Below are 18,013 nucleotides of genomic sequence, written 5' to 3' on the forward strand. Positions count from 1 at the left end.
GGGTATCTTGATGCCGTTTTAATCTGTGCTGACATCAAAACAAAAGTGAAGCCTTACATGTTTCGTCCCTTAGAATGCGTATTGGTGTCTGTGGAATGAAAATAACGACTGACGACTTTCTCCATAACTATAGCCAAAACACTGCTCGGAAGAATGTGAAGTGGATTTTTTCTCCTTTCTTTCAAACACATTTTCTGTCGAATACAACACAAGTGCTAAAACAGAATTATTTTAGAAAATATAGTTAATTGTGTCCAAAATAACCTTTGTGTTGGGGCAATAAACTTTTGAAACGTTTTTACAATTCGTTCGTTGAGTTCGTTGAACAAAAGTCAATATTACATTGCAATAACGAGTAATGTATCTCATCTGCAGAGATTAAGAGAATAAATTTGCTTTAAGGCCAGTTAGATATAATGCCGTCTCAGCTTGATGTGGGAGGAAAGTCAGATCTGATGCAGGTCTTAGACGTTGTCCATTCAGCAGGATATATATTCATTTAACAGTAGCTACATTTATACATTGAACAACACAAACACATATATAATATTTGAAATCACTTTTATTGTCAAGCAATCCGTGCACACGGGGCACAGGGATGTCAAAAAATTAGTGTGCATCTACTGACAAGTCATCCTGTTCATGTATCCAGGCATACAGCGGAAGGATGCACAACATCTCATGGCACCTATGCCGTTTATCATGCATTCGTCGTTACGGAGACGACACTGTAAAATATAGAAGAATACATTTACACCTCTACATGAAAAATATCATCTACGTACATCAATAGCACATTGCTCTGAGTATCACAAATCACATTGCGTGTGATACGACAGGCATGAGCTGATAGTCAAAATAATCATGTTTGAGAATATGAATTGGAAAGCCCATGAAACGATGATTCTGACAGAACTAAATGGTAACTGCATTGTATATGTATGCTGTCGAGCATGTAATGGCAATGCTCATTTCTTTGGACATATGTTATGTAGGTAGAAATGACACATGAATTATACTAATTTGCATCCAATCACAGTTAAAGAGAATAATACATGTAAAATATTCCACCAATATTCTTTCTGTCCAGACCACTTGTGATCATGGGTATAGGGAACATGTGTATAGTTACATTTACACGGATATAGTTCAGTTCTACATTTTCTAATTTAAAATCTTATCCCATGGCAGTAGTCGATGTCTGGCACGTTAACTTACCCCCATACCTCCGCCAATACCGCCACCAATACCGCCGCCAATGTTCCTCTTGCATATTTGAATGTTACCCAAACCCGACTGACACGTCAAGCCATTGCAGCAGGTGTTACCATTCATCCAATTGCATGTTTGCCCCTCGTTCTGACACTGCATGAACAGATGAAGTAAGTTTGGCATTTGTAGCGTGTAACTCAACAATATGTTACATTTGTTGCTACTATTTATAATTCAGCAACTCTGTTAAACTATGGACATATAAACAGTGCTAGGGTGAACATACCATTAATATTTCTCCTTTTACCTTTCACGACAAATACAGTAAAACATGGAGCAAATTTATGCAGAATTAGTATCATTGCCGAATTGTGATGTATTCCAATAATCACATTGGCAAATGACTAAAGTAATGACATTAATATTCAGGGGGACACGATTGTATATAAACATTTGAATATGAATCATAACAGAACAATTATAAACAGCTTTAGGATAACAGCATGAATGTTGAGATGAGCATACATTATAATAATACTTTATTTCTACTTTAACCTTTCACGAAATATACAGTAAAACATTTAGTAAACGTCGTACTGTTAAGTATTCCAATAATCACATGGTTATCACGTCCATAGTGTGACGTATTATAATAATCACATGGGTAATGTAAAATATGCGGGTGTTGTTCTACAAAGTAATCTTTCTTTCAAATTATATATTGAAGAGAGGTGCACAAAAGCAAGGCGTACTAACGTCACTCCTCTCTGTTGGTCTAAATAGTAGTGACTTACATCAGAATGCAAGTATTGAGATATGGAAAAGAATGATCTTAACAACAAGTTTTTATGGATGTGAATTACTACCTCCTCTGCATGGTAAAGATCTTGAATTAGGTGAAAGCACCCAGCGTTACTTTACAAGGATTGTACAAGGTTTTGACAAACGTTCCCCCACTATTGCTAATCTAGGACTTTGGAGCATGGTTTGCTATATAGATAAATGTAGACTTCAGCTGCTGGGGCGTCTCTGCAACAACTCATATGTCTCAATTTGTAAAGTGTTTTCTGCGCATCAACTTCACTCTATTTCTTTCATAACAATAATTTACACAGTTTATGTGGAGTGTTGCTCTCAATAGCCAAGAAATATAACCTACTTCATCATGTATTTCATTACGTTCGCACAGGGGAATTCCCCGCAAAGACTAAGTGGAGAAAAATTGTGTTAAATTAAATAACTACCCTCGAGGAAGAAGTATGGAAATATAAACTTTCATGTAGAGCTGACCTATCTCGATATTATAAAATTCACACAACACTTACTCCTCATGTGTTATACAGCACTGTACTGTTATATCCAGAATTGAGAGAAGAAATACAGTATTTAATAAAAATTGGATCCAGAAGCAAAATATCAAAAGAATGTACAAAATGTAATTCTTTTGCTCATGATTTTTATCACCATGTCATCTTAAACTGTGAATGTCTACTTTCAGAGAGAGATTTATTCTTTTCAACTCCAATTGATAATCTTGATGTTGAAATGTATGTTAAAATAGAGATGATGGAAGACCATAGTATGTTAGCATTCTTTCTTGGTGCAGATAACAATGACATTGATGTAATAACGTTGAATTTCACAATTATTGAATTTTCAAAGTATTTCTATCAAATTAAACATATCCTAAACAACGTCTGGTAACCTTACCAATATTTCTCTCTGTTTTAGCCTGTAAATATGCGGGACATTGATATGTATATATGTGTGTATATATATTTGATTATTGTGTTGTTTGATTATTTAATTACATAATCTTGATGTTTTGAGAATCTTCGGATTTCTCATTCATTCATCCAATCACATGTAAAGAGAATAATACATGTAAAATATCCACAAATATTCTTTCTGTCCAGACCACTTGTGATCATGGGTATAGGGAACATGTGTATAGTTACATTTACACGGATATAGTTCAGTGCTACATTTTCTAATTTAAAATCTTATCCCATGGCAGTAGTCGATGTCTGGCACGTTAACTTACCCCCATACCTCCGCCAATACCGCCACCAATACCGCCGCCAATGTTCCTCTTGCATATTTGAATGTTACCCAAACCCGACTGACACGTCAAGCCATTGCAGCAGGTGTTACCATTCATCCAATTGCATGTTTGCCCCTCGTTCTGACACTGCATGAACAGATGAAGTAAGTTTGGCATTTGTAGCGTGTAACTCAACAATATGTTACATTTGTTGCTACTATTTATAATTCAGCAACTCTGTTAAACTATGGACATATAAACAGTGCTAGGGTGAACATACTATTAATATTTCTCCTTTTACCTTTCACGACAAATACAGTAAAACATGGAGCAAATTTATGCAGAATTAGTATCATTGCCGAATTGTGATGTATTCCAATAGAAATTTAATTTTTTATGAATCATGATCGATAAGTACCAATGGGATTATTGGATCAGGAAATTGTGACTATCATATTTTGTAATCATGGAATATATATGGTGGCAAATGGAATACATTTCTTTCCTTTTGTCATTCAGAACATGACGCAATTTTAAAGCAACCAACGCATTGCAAAATCAGCTTTGGATTACATTAGTCCCGAGGGAGAGATAGTTTACATGTTTCATAAATGAAGATAAGCTGGTATGACAGCACATACTAGGCCTACTCCAAAGGGATCTTGGGCTAGTACTGATACCACAAACAACAAAGCAAGACACACTCTGAGCATCATTGTCGTGTTCGGGTACACCTGAAAGAAATCAGAGTGCAAAACATTTTAAATCTCAATACTTCTGCAGAATGCGTAGACGTCCGTATGTAACAACTTTGTACGTTGTGATCAAACAGTGAAATACAGTAATTATACCATTTATGTTAAACGATACTGAAACAAATGTGGAAAGATAACTTAAATGTCATTCTCCTATTGATAAATTCTAGTCCCGATTGATACGCGTAGGCATGAGGACGGCACGCTGAAATTCGTTGTGCAGATTTACGTCTCTTAGCCATGCAGAATCTGATGATACTCGCTTCAAGTCAGAGATTATGACTTGGTTTGTCGGAACCACAGATGTGCACTTGGATTTCCTCAAACGTCTTAAGCCTGCATCAATTCGGGCTTTCTTTCACCATCAGGCTGACAAGCTGTGATAAAACTACAATACTGTTCAAAGCGCCGTAAAGTTCAACTCACTCGTTATACATAGATGTACATACCTGTTCAACTGTAAGATCGAATTGAGAATATACAGTGCCCAGTAAAGTACATGTATTTATACCCGTCAACTGAAATAATTTCCAGAATTGTATACAATGATACGTAGAAAATGTGTTGCATTTCATATCACAAATCTATTGGAACCGTTAATGACGGCAAAGTGTGACATTACTCTGCCCAGCTGTAGATGTTATTACGTTATCAAGATTCACATGTCACATGTGTCGTTGACACTTCACTGAACTTTAAAAGTGGTAAAGGAATCGCAAACAGCTGAGGGTGTATTTTGCTTTTTGGTCGAATCTGATCAAAATAAATGCGATAAAAGCCTTTCCATATTCATACGAATATGTAAATTTAAAACCTTACAAAAAGGCTCTCAAAAGATGCATCCTCTTTTCTTTGAAGCATGCTCAAAATGTATACTAATGTTGCTTTAAAATTTAAAGGTGGCGGGGTTTACATTTTGGAAATTTATCATTACATTACAGCTGTCAGAGATATTTTTCACTACCTAACGCAACATGCTTTGAATTGATATTTCCTCCTCATAATATCTGCTTTTTAAACTCTCTCACTCTTCTAGTGGACTATAGAATACTTTTCGATATATTCGTACATGTATATATTAACTTTACCATCTAAAACTGCTAAACATACTTTAGATTATGTTTGTTTGGGGGCTTGAATGTTCCTTTATAAGCTCAATATCAACAGAACAACGCACACTGCAGTTTTCAAACCAACTATTAGGCTTGTAAAATCTGTAATATTTCCAGGAGGTACATTGTATCATGTCTTTTTCAAAATCGTTGTTATTTATTCGCCCCGTTACATTTAATTATCCTGGCGTTCTTCCACGTTGAGAACATGACATGAGTAAATAATCATATGTAAAGATAACCCTTTCTGATGAAGATGACTTATCTTTGTACGTTGGAATCAGATCCAATCGGAGGTTGTGACTGACAGGCTCGGTTGGATGCAAGATAACAATTGAAACACCTGCTGTACTAATTTGTCATCCTTATCTTGCTTTGTGTAAGTGTCGAGTCTCAGTGGTATAAATATGGTAGCTAAGTCAAATAAGTATCCCCATTCCTGTTGGTTCGGCTAAACAGGTAACCCTACAGTTAGTTATGTGAACCACAACTCGTTTACATAACAGTTTACAGTGCTCTGCAACATTGGATGTTTTGTTTCATGGGTTAAGGCATCGTTATACATTTCCAAAGACCTGAATTAACATGTGTATGTTTTTAAAATTCAACAGCATAATCAATATTACCACAACAGTAAACAGTATGAAGTTTATTAAGATGAATAGTTTATTTACTATGTTTGAAAGTTAAGCTCAGTTATACCTGTATGGCTGTTGTTTATATGAAAAGGTTCGATGGCTTAAATTGTATCACATATGTGACTTCAATTGATTTCTTTTCAGTTTTACTCTATCACAATGATGTTCAAAGTGTGTGTTGCTCTAACCCTCGTAGCATCAGCTCTGATTCAAGATTCGTATTGCTTTGTAAGTCCTAAATTATCTTATACTGACTGTTGATGTCCAGGACCAATTTTAAAATTTATTCTTACAGTATACAAACCTGTATGTACATATACTGACTGTTGATGTCCAGGACCAATTTTAACATTTATTCTTACAATATACAAACCTGTATGTACATGAATGTCATAATAAGAATAAATATGTTCTTTCAATGTAAACGTATTGCCTATGTAAACGCATAGTATGATGATCATACGCTATTCATTTAGTTGGCGAACAAGTAAGTTGTTTGAATAGCTGCTTGTATTAATTGTAGTTACATTAATTATTGTCTACATCACTGTAGTGATGCTTGTCATAGATGATTAACAATGTCATGAGAACGTACGCATATGGTGCTGGTAAATAAAGAGTCATAATCGGGACGTATTTGGAATTCGAGCCACGATCATAGGTTTCAGCAATACGATTCCCCAACTTTTCACTAATATCCAAAGCAAACTTTTCTTTTGTTGGAGCCTTCCACACACGTGTTCCTGATTTCACTGCCGGTGAGATATGCATGACTTCAATATTATCATCACTTTGCCGTTTATGGTAAAGGCTAGTACATACTGATATGACCTGCGGTTCTGAGCCATAATGTAAGAGGTATTCTATTTTACAGTGCCAGACAGAGGGACAAACCTGCAATGTGATGAATGGTAAAACATGCTGTAATGGCCTGATGTGTGAGTCTGGCATAGGAAACACAAGAATATGCAAGAGAAGCGCCGGCAGTGGTGCTGGGGTAAGTAAATAACCAGGTTTTGTCTTTAAGGAAAAGTGTAAAATAACTGGAATCGGTTGGATTCCTTTCCTGTATGATATATTCCCCCAAACAGTAACTTGAATTTTATCACTTGACGAGTATTACAGTTACATGTATATTCTACGTGTATATGATAAGTATATGAATATATTGGAACGTTAGTGTTCGAGAGTTCGTGACATGCTAACATTGAGCAAAACAGTAAATATGAATCGTAAGAATACAAATTCGGACAAATAAGCTAACGTGTGTAGTTTCCTGTATTTTATTATATGTTCCATACAAGTATGATTGTCCTTGTTCTCATGTTGCACTTATTCCTTATAATCAAACCTGCGGCATCCCTACCCCTATGCTGAGTATTAATATAATTGATATGATAAGTTTACAACATACTCATTATTTTTTGTTCACAGTGTCGTCTCCGAAATGAAGAATGTAAAATTAATGGCATCGACGCCATGAAATGCTGTGGTTCACTCCGCTGTATGCCTGGATACATGAACAAGATGATGTGTCAGTAGATGCCATCTGATGCTTGATCATGCACCCAGGTTCCTGTATATTAAGTAACTCGGTCACTTGATTTGTCATTTGATTGTATTCCGAATAAATCTATCAAATATCACATTGAATATCTTACGTGTTCTCTTTTTTCATTTGATTTATCTAAAACAAATGTAGAATGGAAATTAAAATGTCCACTTTAATTATGAGTTCTCCTCACTGGGTGTACATACTTGGCAATGGGTTATAGACATGCTAGTAGGTAAGTCTTCGTCAACGGACACGGGTACGTGGGTGATTCTCAACATGGATACATGTTCCTGCAAATAGTGTGAAGGTCCTGTCTCACTGTGTAACTGATGAACTGTTCCTGAAGGCACCTCACCCTGTATATGTACATAATAAAAACAATTGCCCACTTGTTGAGTGAGTGAGTGAGTTGTGTTTAACGCTGCTTTCAACTGTATTCCAGCTATATATCGCGGCGTGTCAGCTTAATGTGAGAAGAAATCCCGAACTGATACAGGTCTCTGACGTTTATCACTTCGGTGAAACTCACGAGCACGGGTATGGTACTGAAAAACCTTGAAACATAATCGGAGCGAACCGGGATTCGAAGCCACAATCATAGGTTTCTGGTTATGATGATACATGCCTTTGTTACATAATAAGTTGTATAATACTATATTTATCTGAAAACACAAGTGTTTTTTTTTCACTTGCTGCCTTAAGCTTAATATTCAATATCAACTCGATGTTCGTAACTAGAACTCCTACCATAGTTCCTCATGATTAACAACCACTTTAGCAAAATACATGTTCATTGGAGATCTCGGCTATACCTGTGATGAAGCTTCAGTATGTACATACCATGCATTTACCAGTCACTGTTTTGTCACCTTAATGTCGAGCGCCAGGCAGGGTCACAACAACTTCCATCCTTTCCGTATTTTAGTGTGACCCGGCAAGGGGGCAACAGTTACAGTCGTCTGTATGCCCGTACAATTAACTGTTGTTATTAACTTCATCATCTCGAGCGAAATGTAATAAACAGAAAAGAATACTCAGTATAACACGTATCACAGAGAACTTTCGTTTTTCAGCACAGAGAGTAGCTTTATTGCTCATTAAATGTCATTCTGTAAAAGCTCTTATGTGCGGCTACTTGAGCGCGACTTTGTTTCCAACATATGTGCAATATTTGAAGTTTTGCTGTTTGCTTTGAAAAATACTGATTTAAAAAAAATAAAGAAACACTACTGGTTTAAAGTGTGTATAATAAATAACAACAGTTTCGATAGAGACAATGTTTCAGTATTGTGTAATAATGATAACACTATATATGAACTATAAAAATGCACAAGTGTGATCATGCAACTTTATTGATAGCTGAATTTTTTTCATAATTATTATATATATTTTACGACTTAATCAATCTTCGCAAAATTGTGAATCATAGTTCTCTTTGAAGCATCGTTATGAACAGGATGACTTGTCAGTAATTGCAAACTGATATTTTGACATCCCTGTACCTCGACAGCATGATTTGTGCGTGTATGAACTTCCTGAGAATAAAAATGGTTTCAAACATTTCATATTTGTTTTTGTTGCCCAAGGTGCAGATGTAGTTGCTGAAATACGTACTATGCTAAGGACATACAAACTTTAACCATTGGCATTGGTGTATACAGATATGTTACAAGTGGAGGATTCTGAATTCTGCCGTGAAATTGCTGGGATATTGCTAAAAGCGGCGTAAAACCACACTCACTCACTTACAGGTAGATGAAGGTATATTATGTTGGAATGTCAGTCTCATTGAAAGAAATATTATGCATCCTCAAATCTTTTGAAAATCTTACAATCTTTAACTTTCATGAAGTTCCAGTGATAACATCTGGCGTTCACCAAGGGTCGACATGTTTTACCCATCTTTCAGGATTGTCATGGCACCGTTTTGGTGGGCCTACATAACATTCCAGGAAGTAGCTCAAACTCAAATAATGTATAATTCACGTATGTTGAAAAAAAGGCTAAAAGGCCCAGAACGCACTGCATTCCAGAAGCAACTGTCAATGCTGCAAATATGTTCTTTCAAACCGTACAGGGGTGTAATGGATAGAGCGTCTACACTGGGTACTTCATGATGATAGTTTGATCCCCTGGAGGCGTCAAACCAAAATATATCAAAGAATAATTGCTGTCACCGTGTCTGGCGCTCGCTATAATGGGCATAAGACAAAACCTGGCCATCTCGGAGTCAGTATAATTTGTTTATATGGGGTATACATGTGAAAACTGCGGCATGATAAATGCATCTCAGTCAGCCAGTTAGCCCTTTAAAACGGGTATTGTAAAGGCAGCCACACAAATGTGCATGCACGTTGCTACATTAGGGATCTACTCGTGAACGTGACGTAAAGTTAGTGTAAGAATAGGCAATGTCATACAACATGTGCATGTGAAATTTTCACCACTAAATAAAATGTTTGGCTTGGCGTAAGACGTTGCACCTTTAATTCACATCTGTTAACGGTAAGCTGGTAGTGTGTCAAATGCCTTTATCACTTATACGTACACACGTTTGGACACATGTCATATTAATGTGTGTTTGATACTGTTTGTTCGGGAGTTTTATAGAACATGTAGAAAAGGCTATCTATAAATACCAGCTACAAAATATTCATAATCACCCGTTTCAAACACATGCAAAAACAATATGGTCAAAATAAGGAAATTGCTTTGAACATCATGTATCTCACTGATGTGTCAAATTTGTTAATGTCCTCCACATGTCTAGCAAAAACGTTTTGAAAGCTTTCCTTCGACACTGACTGTTAATAAAACCTTGATGAAACAACTTTTGAGCAAGAATAGTTGACGATCATTTAAATCTTCGTAGAAAATTGTTCCTGAAATGTTATGAAATGTAGACACCAAAGACCGGAGCTGCGGGAACATTGCATAACTTTAAGGGAATATTGACCATTGGAAAGTTGAAGCCACCCCTCTAGCCATACAGTATTGCCGATAGTTTATTGTCACTCTGAATCTCAATAGCTCTGTCTTAATCCCAACTTTCACATGTACGTTATATACGAGGAAGTCCAGTATTTCACATATTGTTTTCTCGGTAAACTTCAGATCACAGCTTTCATTTTTGACAAGTAGTCCTGAAGATAGAGATGTAACAATATCTATGGTATCCACATTTAGTGGCAAATTAATGTCCCATGGATCAAACTCTTTGGAGTAGTTACTTAAATTTGTCGTGTTGAAGACTCGTGTACAAAGTTGAAAGTTGTTTTGAACTTTTTCTTCTTCAGCAAACAGTCAAGCAAATCCTTTGAGTTTTGAGAAATCACATAACATTAATTCCTCTCGTATCAATACTTTCTGTGATCTTAAAGAAAGCGCTCACTTGATTGCATTACGAATAATGGTTAATCTTTGAGACAGGGCATTTGACCTGCTTGACCAAATAGTATATATCTCTTTATGTACGGATTCATATGTTGATATCGAGCTTCGATATCCATCTGAAAAGAGGAATGTACAGTCATGTCTCCAGATTTAATAGTCCAGTTACAAGTACCAGTACCTTTAGCATTTTTCTTCTTCAGTAACATACTGGCCTTATTTTTGACATGTAACCGACACCAATTTCTTTGTTCAAACAATTATTGTAGTGATGCTTACGTTATTTGAGGACAAGTTGGAACAACTACAAACTTTTGATGGGGGGCAGCCACACTTTTGATGACCGCTGGCTGGTACAAAATGGGTTTGTTTAAAAAAATTGTTTCCTCCTTTTTAGCTTGTGCATTCCACCAGTGGCTACATCACGCACAAGCTTAACCCACTCTGAAAGACATTCATCAGGTTCATCATTTTGCATATGCTAATGACTTTAAAGATTAGATCCAAATTGGTAGCAGGTTGTTTAATATAGATTTTGTTTGCTTTCAGCTGTACGCCGGACGCAGAGGGTGGTCAGATCTTGTCTGGACCAGACAATCCAAACATTCTGCAACGCGATGCTACAGTTCCAACTGCCATGAAATGGTGTTCGAAAATGAAAATGTTAGCTATCAATTGTATTGTTAGAAGTTTTAGCAGTTCTTTTGAATTCATTAAGTCTCTGAGTGATCATGATTTATTTCATGTGTCTCAAAAGAAAATTTCTAATGAAATATGTATTGTTTTAAGTAGAACTTCGTTATGCGTTTGGTAAAACCTAGAACATATATAACCTTGTGTAGAGACGTATGTCAAACGAGAATCCGGCAAGGAAACCGATACCTTTAGGTTATTATTATTAACTTAAACGGTCGAATGAAATATGTGCCGCGTATGTGTGAGTGTTTGAGAGTATTAGACATGGAAAATATGTGTGGAAGCAGAATTACTTCTTCAAAGTCATCCATCCCAAAATTGTCGGTTTGTCAGTCTACACACATTCTACAGTGTAAATGGATTGTAACCTCTAAGGACTTCTAACTTGATTACGGAAAATGCCGCTACACGACCAGCTAGATCTGGGAAGCGAAACCAAATGTGTTTCGTGAGTTCCTGATTCTCAGTGCTATAAATGTGGTTTCTTTCTTCAGTCCACAGAATGCATCTGCTTTTAGTGAGTCACAAAACATAATACAAGCCATTATTCAAAGTAAGGATTTTGAATGCAAACTCCCTTTTATTCCATAACAACTATGACACGTAATTAAAGTGTACATACATGTTTATGTACACACACCTGAAATAAATAATTGTCGAAATACGTTGTGGTCCCAACAAGTTTGATTCATGCCGTCCAAAGTCCACGGTGATATTCACCAAACCTAAACTGTGTGATACAGATCATTATTATGCCTCAAAGTGAGATTGACCAATCAGAGAGCAGAACTACTGACCCCGCATGAGCCCGTATACCGTCAGTAAAAATCCAAGTTGGTGGATACTGACATAATATGAGACCGTATACCGTTAGAAACCACCATCTTGGATTTTCCAACATATTTCACATGGCAATACTGGTACCGAAATTCGTTATTTGACACTGTTTCGTGTTTTACTATCTACACTATTACCATTTAGGAAGTTTCATAAATGACTGTCCATCGGTCTGACACCACTAGAACATGATAAAATACATTGAGCAGATTAATTGTGTGGATGAATGGACGAATAAAATTACGTAATTTTCCTGTCGTTGAAATAATGTAACAGCTCATCGTGATAATGTTTATCGTCAAATCAATGTGACAGCTGTCATTGTTCAAAGGATGTGCCAATTATCTGATACAATTGCTCATCTCTTGTTGCAGTGATCTTCTACAACGTTTCTTTGATATACTTTTAACGCTGCTCTCGGCAATAATCAAGCTATATGACGGCAGTCTGATTATAATTATAATAATGATTTGCATTACGCGAATCGATCTACTCATTTTGGATGAGATAAGATGCATCAACGAAGTCTGAATGACAACCCAATCCCATTGTAACAAGTAAGGGTTGATCAAGAACCGTTCTAACACGGATGTTCTACTAAGAATTCATATATGATACTACTCATACATGAGAAGAGAACATATTGTAAAACGGGACACATCCGGACCCCGGTAGTCCGGAAACCTCACGTTCCGAACAAATCAAATATGGGCCTCCGAAAACCTTACATCGGACAGGACACTGCAACACATCTTAGTCAGTCATGCAGTCAGTGAAACAAATATATCAAACATAGACCATGCAAGTCTATACTAATTAGCAAGTCTCGATTACGGCAGTTACAGGAAATGACGAGAGTGTCTGGGCTCCTGTTTTTATTGTTTATTAAGATAATTTAACAAGGTTTTTTTTCTGTAAAATATTTTCATTTCACAGACTTGATGTTAATCAATACGTACCTATGAATCGTTAATACGAACAGTTGTTATTCCGAACCATTCCGGATTAATGAGGTCTTATTGCATACATCTCTTAAACCAGATACCTTCAGCAGAGATTCTTTATAAACATGTTTTGAAAGAACGGGCAGTCAGGGACGATCTTAGTGTATATGGTCCTTTTATCGCTTGTGTAACATCCGTATTGAACGGAATGTTTTGTTAACTCCATATTAGTACATAAACAAACAAGCGTAGACACATTCCTGTATTCCTGGTTTAAAACCCTGATACGTGTTTTCTTTACTCTTCGCTGTTCATATGAACAGCCATCAATGGGGCTTAGATTTCCTTGTCACAGCAAATTATAGCTGTCGCCGCAGTGGATCAGAATTCATACAGGCCTCTATTACACTTAGACCGCTGTACGGTGTATTGGAGGTACAGGCCTAGATATCGATGACTTTTTCACTTTAGATTTATTACCATATACATGTATAATGTGTACGTAGGCATATGTATGTAATAAAATGCGTTACGCATAAATGGTTGTGGAGGAAGATTTAAAAAAAAAAAAAAGACAATCACAATCAGAAGAAATCTCTGCTGAAATTAGAGTCCATTGTACGATTCCGACTACATGCATTTCAAACGCATACTCACTCTGAGAAATGGTAGCATGGCTTCTGGCTGTAACACGCACAGACGTTCGGTTCTCATATGGAACTGGTGTAATGATATATGTCATGTTTCGTTTTGATTTGGAAGTGTTTGCAAAGAATGATCAATTTTGGAAATAAAATTAGCAAACAAGACGGTATAATTATATGTTTAATATCATACACATAGAGCACATTCACATGTATGCTGAAAACAGCGGAATATTTCACTCCACTTGGACACATATATCTTTCGCGCTGCAAGCAGCATCAGCAAACCTGATAGAGCTATCAACAGCTTCCTCTATTTATTACCAAGGACAATTCGACCGAGGAGGATATCGCATCCATTAAAAGCATAGTTTCATCAGAATTGCCACAACAAATTCGGTCCCGCGGAAAAGTTCTGACGGAAGCATATGACGTAATACTTAGTATCATGACGTCATATTATTCCGGAATAACGCCCCGTCTGTCTCACGGCTGTGGGGTTTAGGGTAAAAACAGAATTCAAAAGAAAATTGCTTTGTAGTTACAAAGTGGTAAGAAATTATGTCCCATTTCTATTCACAGTTTCGTGACAAGAAAGTCCACCTAGAGCAGTTTCGTGACAATGAATCGTTTGCGACTTCGCTATATGTCACATTGGATAAAGCACACTTGTGCGCAGTAAATGATAGTCCATAGTGTTCGTATTCTACAGAATGACACACGAATGTGGTTTCTTCAAGACACTGTTCTATACAGGCATCAATGCTAAAGATCATTAATACCCATCTGGTGTTGTATCCATTGATTCCAAACCTAGGATAAGGGCTGAATGTACGTCCATTGGGGTTACCTGGATTCAGAAAAAGAAATGATTAATATGGCAACGTCTCCTTATATTATCTACGAAAGAGTAAGCCGTCTCCTTGGTCAAGTGAATGAGCCTCTGTCCGGAGGGTGGAAGTTTGGTAGTTCGATCCCCAGCCGCGTCATGCCAAGTGAACGTTAAAATATGGTTGTTCTTGACGGTCGGCATTAAGGTAATGTTTATATTTTAGTAATAATAACCATAAGAAATGAAGAAAAACAAGACATTAGTCCGTTCTAGTACAAACACACACACGCGCGCGCACACGCACACATACACACACACACACACACACACACACACACACACACACACACACACACACACACACAAAGACACACATTCGCGTACAGAACCACATTCGCATTTACATAACATATGATACGCACACCCACCACACGGAAGAGGAATTTGTGAACCTGTGTCATATTAGGCGCTCGGGTATAACAATGATCTCAGGTGCCGCAAATGTCTGTGCAGAGTTGCGTCAACTACCCCTGCAAGGATCCGCCAATTGCTGTTTCGAATTTCAAATTTGAGGCACCACGATAAAGCGTGAATTTTATTCAAATCAGCGTCAAACCATACTCACTCACTCGAGATACATTCTACACAAGCTGATGAGACCCTCCCAGACAAGTTAACTAAATGGCAACTTACACTTTCTGCATCCTCCAGCTGATGGAGAATAATGTTGGCTTGACGGGCAGAGGCACTTGCCTTTGTCGCACACTGCATCGCTTCCGTCACTATCACATTCGGCATCACGATTGCACGATTTGTTAAAGGAATCCTGAAAAACTACTGGACAGAAAACAGATGTTCAAAGCAAATCTTTTACAAGTACAAATGGGTATCAACTAAGCCGAAATTATTTCTTCCTAAAATACTTTATGAAATATAAACTGACATTTTTGTATCTCGAAGAAATCGGAGGAATAGGGACTTATTCAAGATGGTTTGATATTTCAATTAAGAGGAATATGGAATCAGGGTATCTTGGTAGTCAACATACATACATAATATATATTGTTAATTCAAAACGACAACTCTTGAGAATAGTTAGTTCCGAATATTTACCGTAAGAGTCTCCGCTGGCTGACAACAATATCAAAACAGTTATCAAAATAATATGAATGAATCCCTCAAAAATCAGTTATGACACCTGGTGGTAAGGGTAAACATGTCCTGCTCAGCTGGTAGCACTGGCAGTAAGGGACAGGGAATTATGAAAGCTCCATGTAAAAGCTTTGGTATGGAACGGCATCGAGCATAATATTTTCAAACACCGAGACATACTTCGTCAATTGCTCTGAGTGTCAACCATAACATTTCTGGAAAACCTGACCAGTGATGGTGACACCTTGATTGAAAAACTTAGGTGTAAGGAAAATATGTCTTCCTAAGACATTTGAATACAATCTACGTGCTCTCTATGTATTTTAAAGCACCTGGTCAGCACAAGTAAAATGTAGGTGCCGGAGCTGATGATTTATGGCATACTTGGGATCGTGGACTTTATGTTTGGCCGAAATCATTATTGAGGATTTCAAGCTTATTGTTACATGCGTCTGGTAACAGGATATGTTGGTAGTCCATATACAGTTATATATAGTCAATATATTGCTGACCGCATCCGTGGTCTAGTGGTAGAGCGTCCGCCCCCCGACCGCGTCATACCAAAAGACGTTAAAAGATGGTACTTGTTGTTACCCTGTCTGGCGCTCGGCATTAAGGGGCTAAAACAAGGACTGGTCGGCTCGGAGTCAGTATACTGTGTCTGAGTGGGGTATTCATGTTAAACTGCGGCATGGTATCTCAGTGAGCTAGCACTATAAATCGGCATCAGTCCGGACCAGTACAAGCAGCCACACAAACACACACACGTACATGCACGTCGCTATATAAGTGCAATAAACTTGGACGCGACGTTAAACCCCATTTCACCTCACCTCACCATATATTGCTTGGAGTCCATGCTTGCTGTAACTGGGGATCTTTGAGTTCGTGCACTTTTTTTAGAATTGTAATGAGTCGATGTGATTTGGTAAATCGAGGATCAATAATTCATACTGGAGATGTACGAATCCATCGGTGTTGTGGCCGAAGATATTGACGTTCATGTGCACGCGAGTGCGGACAGCCTGTAATTACAGACGACTGTCCATTTATGAACACACAATGTCATTTAGAAAGTGGTCAAATGTAACAAATGTCATATTTTGGATAACACTTTCTGAGTAAAGTACAGATTCAGGAAATGTTTTTGGTTGGGTCCCGTCCGGGATTCGAATCCTCACTGCCAGAGTGAAGCACCTGATCGCCAGCACACAATGTCAGCGATCTAATCCACTCAGCCACCGAGGCTTCCACAAAATGAAAGTCCGACATCTTGTACTCTAGATCACGTACTTTGTGTACCCCGGACGGGACTCAACCCCAAAAAAGTAAGGATAAGAATTTATGGATGAACAACTTCTTTATTACAATTTAAGAGCGACGTTTCGGTGTAGGTTCTAACACCGTTATCAAGCAAGTTAGAACATACACCGAAACGTCGCTCTTAAATTGTAATAAAGAAGTTGTTCATCCATAAATTCTTATCCTTACTTAGTACTCCAACTTCTAAATGACTATCAAAGAAGTTAACCCCAAAAAAATTCGATAATCTGTACTTTACTCAGAAAGTGTTATCCCGAATATAACATTTGTTACATTTGACCACTTTCTAACTGGCATTGTGTGTTCATAGCATTCGGCCATGGGAGCAGTGCCAATTTACATTTGTCAGAGGGGTGTACAAAGTACGTGATCCAGATTACCAGTTGCCGGACTTTCATTTTGGTGAAGCCTCGATGGCTGAGTTGGTGAGATCGCTGACTTTGTGTGCTGGCGATTAGGTGCCTCACTCTGACAGTGTGGGTTCGAATCCCGGACACACTGCAAACACGAAAACGTCGTTTTTTTTCCGTATATGGTCATTGGACGGAAAAACGACTAAAAATTCATTAAAATTGATTAATTGGTCAGCGTCTAGAAAGTGTCCAGAAAAGGGTCGAGTTTTTCAAGCGTAAAATGGACGGAAAAACGATGCTTTTTGCTCCGCCTTGTACAACTGTTAACGGCCAATCAGATGGCGCTGGTCCACCGACGCACGTGATGTCCAAGGCTTCCTTTCGGAAGCTTTAGGTTTCGTATTTCTGGCATGCCTTGCTCTAGTATCTGTCGCGCGCAGTGCAGCGAGATTTGCTGATAAGCTAGTTTTAGGATATGTTACATGTTAATGGAATTCAGACACGCGCCAAGAAGTCAAACCAAACA

The 18,013-nt window shown here is 37.6% G+C and overlaps 1 protein-coding gene across 1 annotated transcript; it reads right to left on the reverse strand.

Annotated features, from left to right (window-relative positions):
* Window positions 1-544: 544 nt before the first annotated feature.
* On the reverse strand, window positions 545-4,487 carry LOC124138609 (keratin-associated protein 17-1-like). The gene is made up of 5 exons (XM_046505344.2): window positions 4,461-4,487; window positions 3,898-3,990; window positions 3,257-3,403; window positions 1,219-1,365; window positions 545-728 (listed from the first exon to the last, which is right to left on the reverse strand). Exons 2-5 carry the CDS (start codon window positions 3,970-3,972, stop codon window positions 621-623), a joined length of 477 nt encoding a protein of 158 aa, XP_046361300.2. The 5' UTR covers window positions 3,973-3,990; window positions 4,461-4,487; the 3' UTR covers window positions 545-620.
* Between the last annotated feature and the right edge of the window lie 13,526 nt (window positions 4,488-18,013).

Source organism: Haliotis rufescens, unplaced genomic scaffold (genome assembly GCF_023055435.1).
Source record: "Haliotis rufescens isolate VD_foot unplaced genomic scaffold, xgHalRufe1.0.p SCAF_17, whole genome shotgun sequence".
In the NCBI taxonomy this organism is placed as follows: domain Eukaryota; kingdom Metazoa; phylum Mollusca; class Gastropoda; order Lepetellida; family Haliotidae; genus Haliotis; species Haliotis rufescens.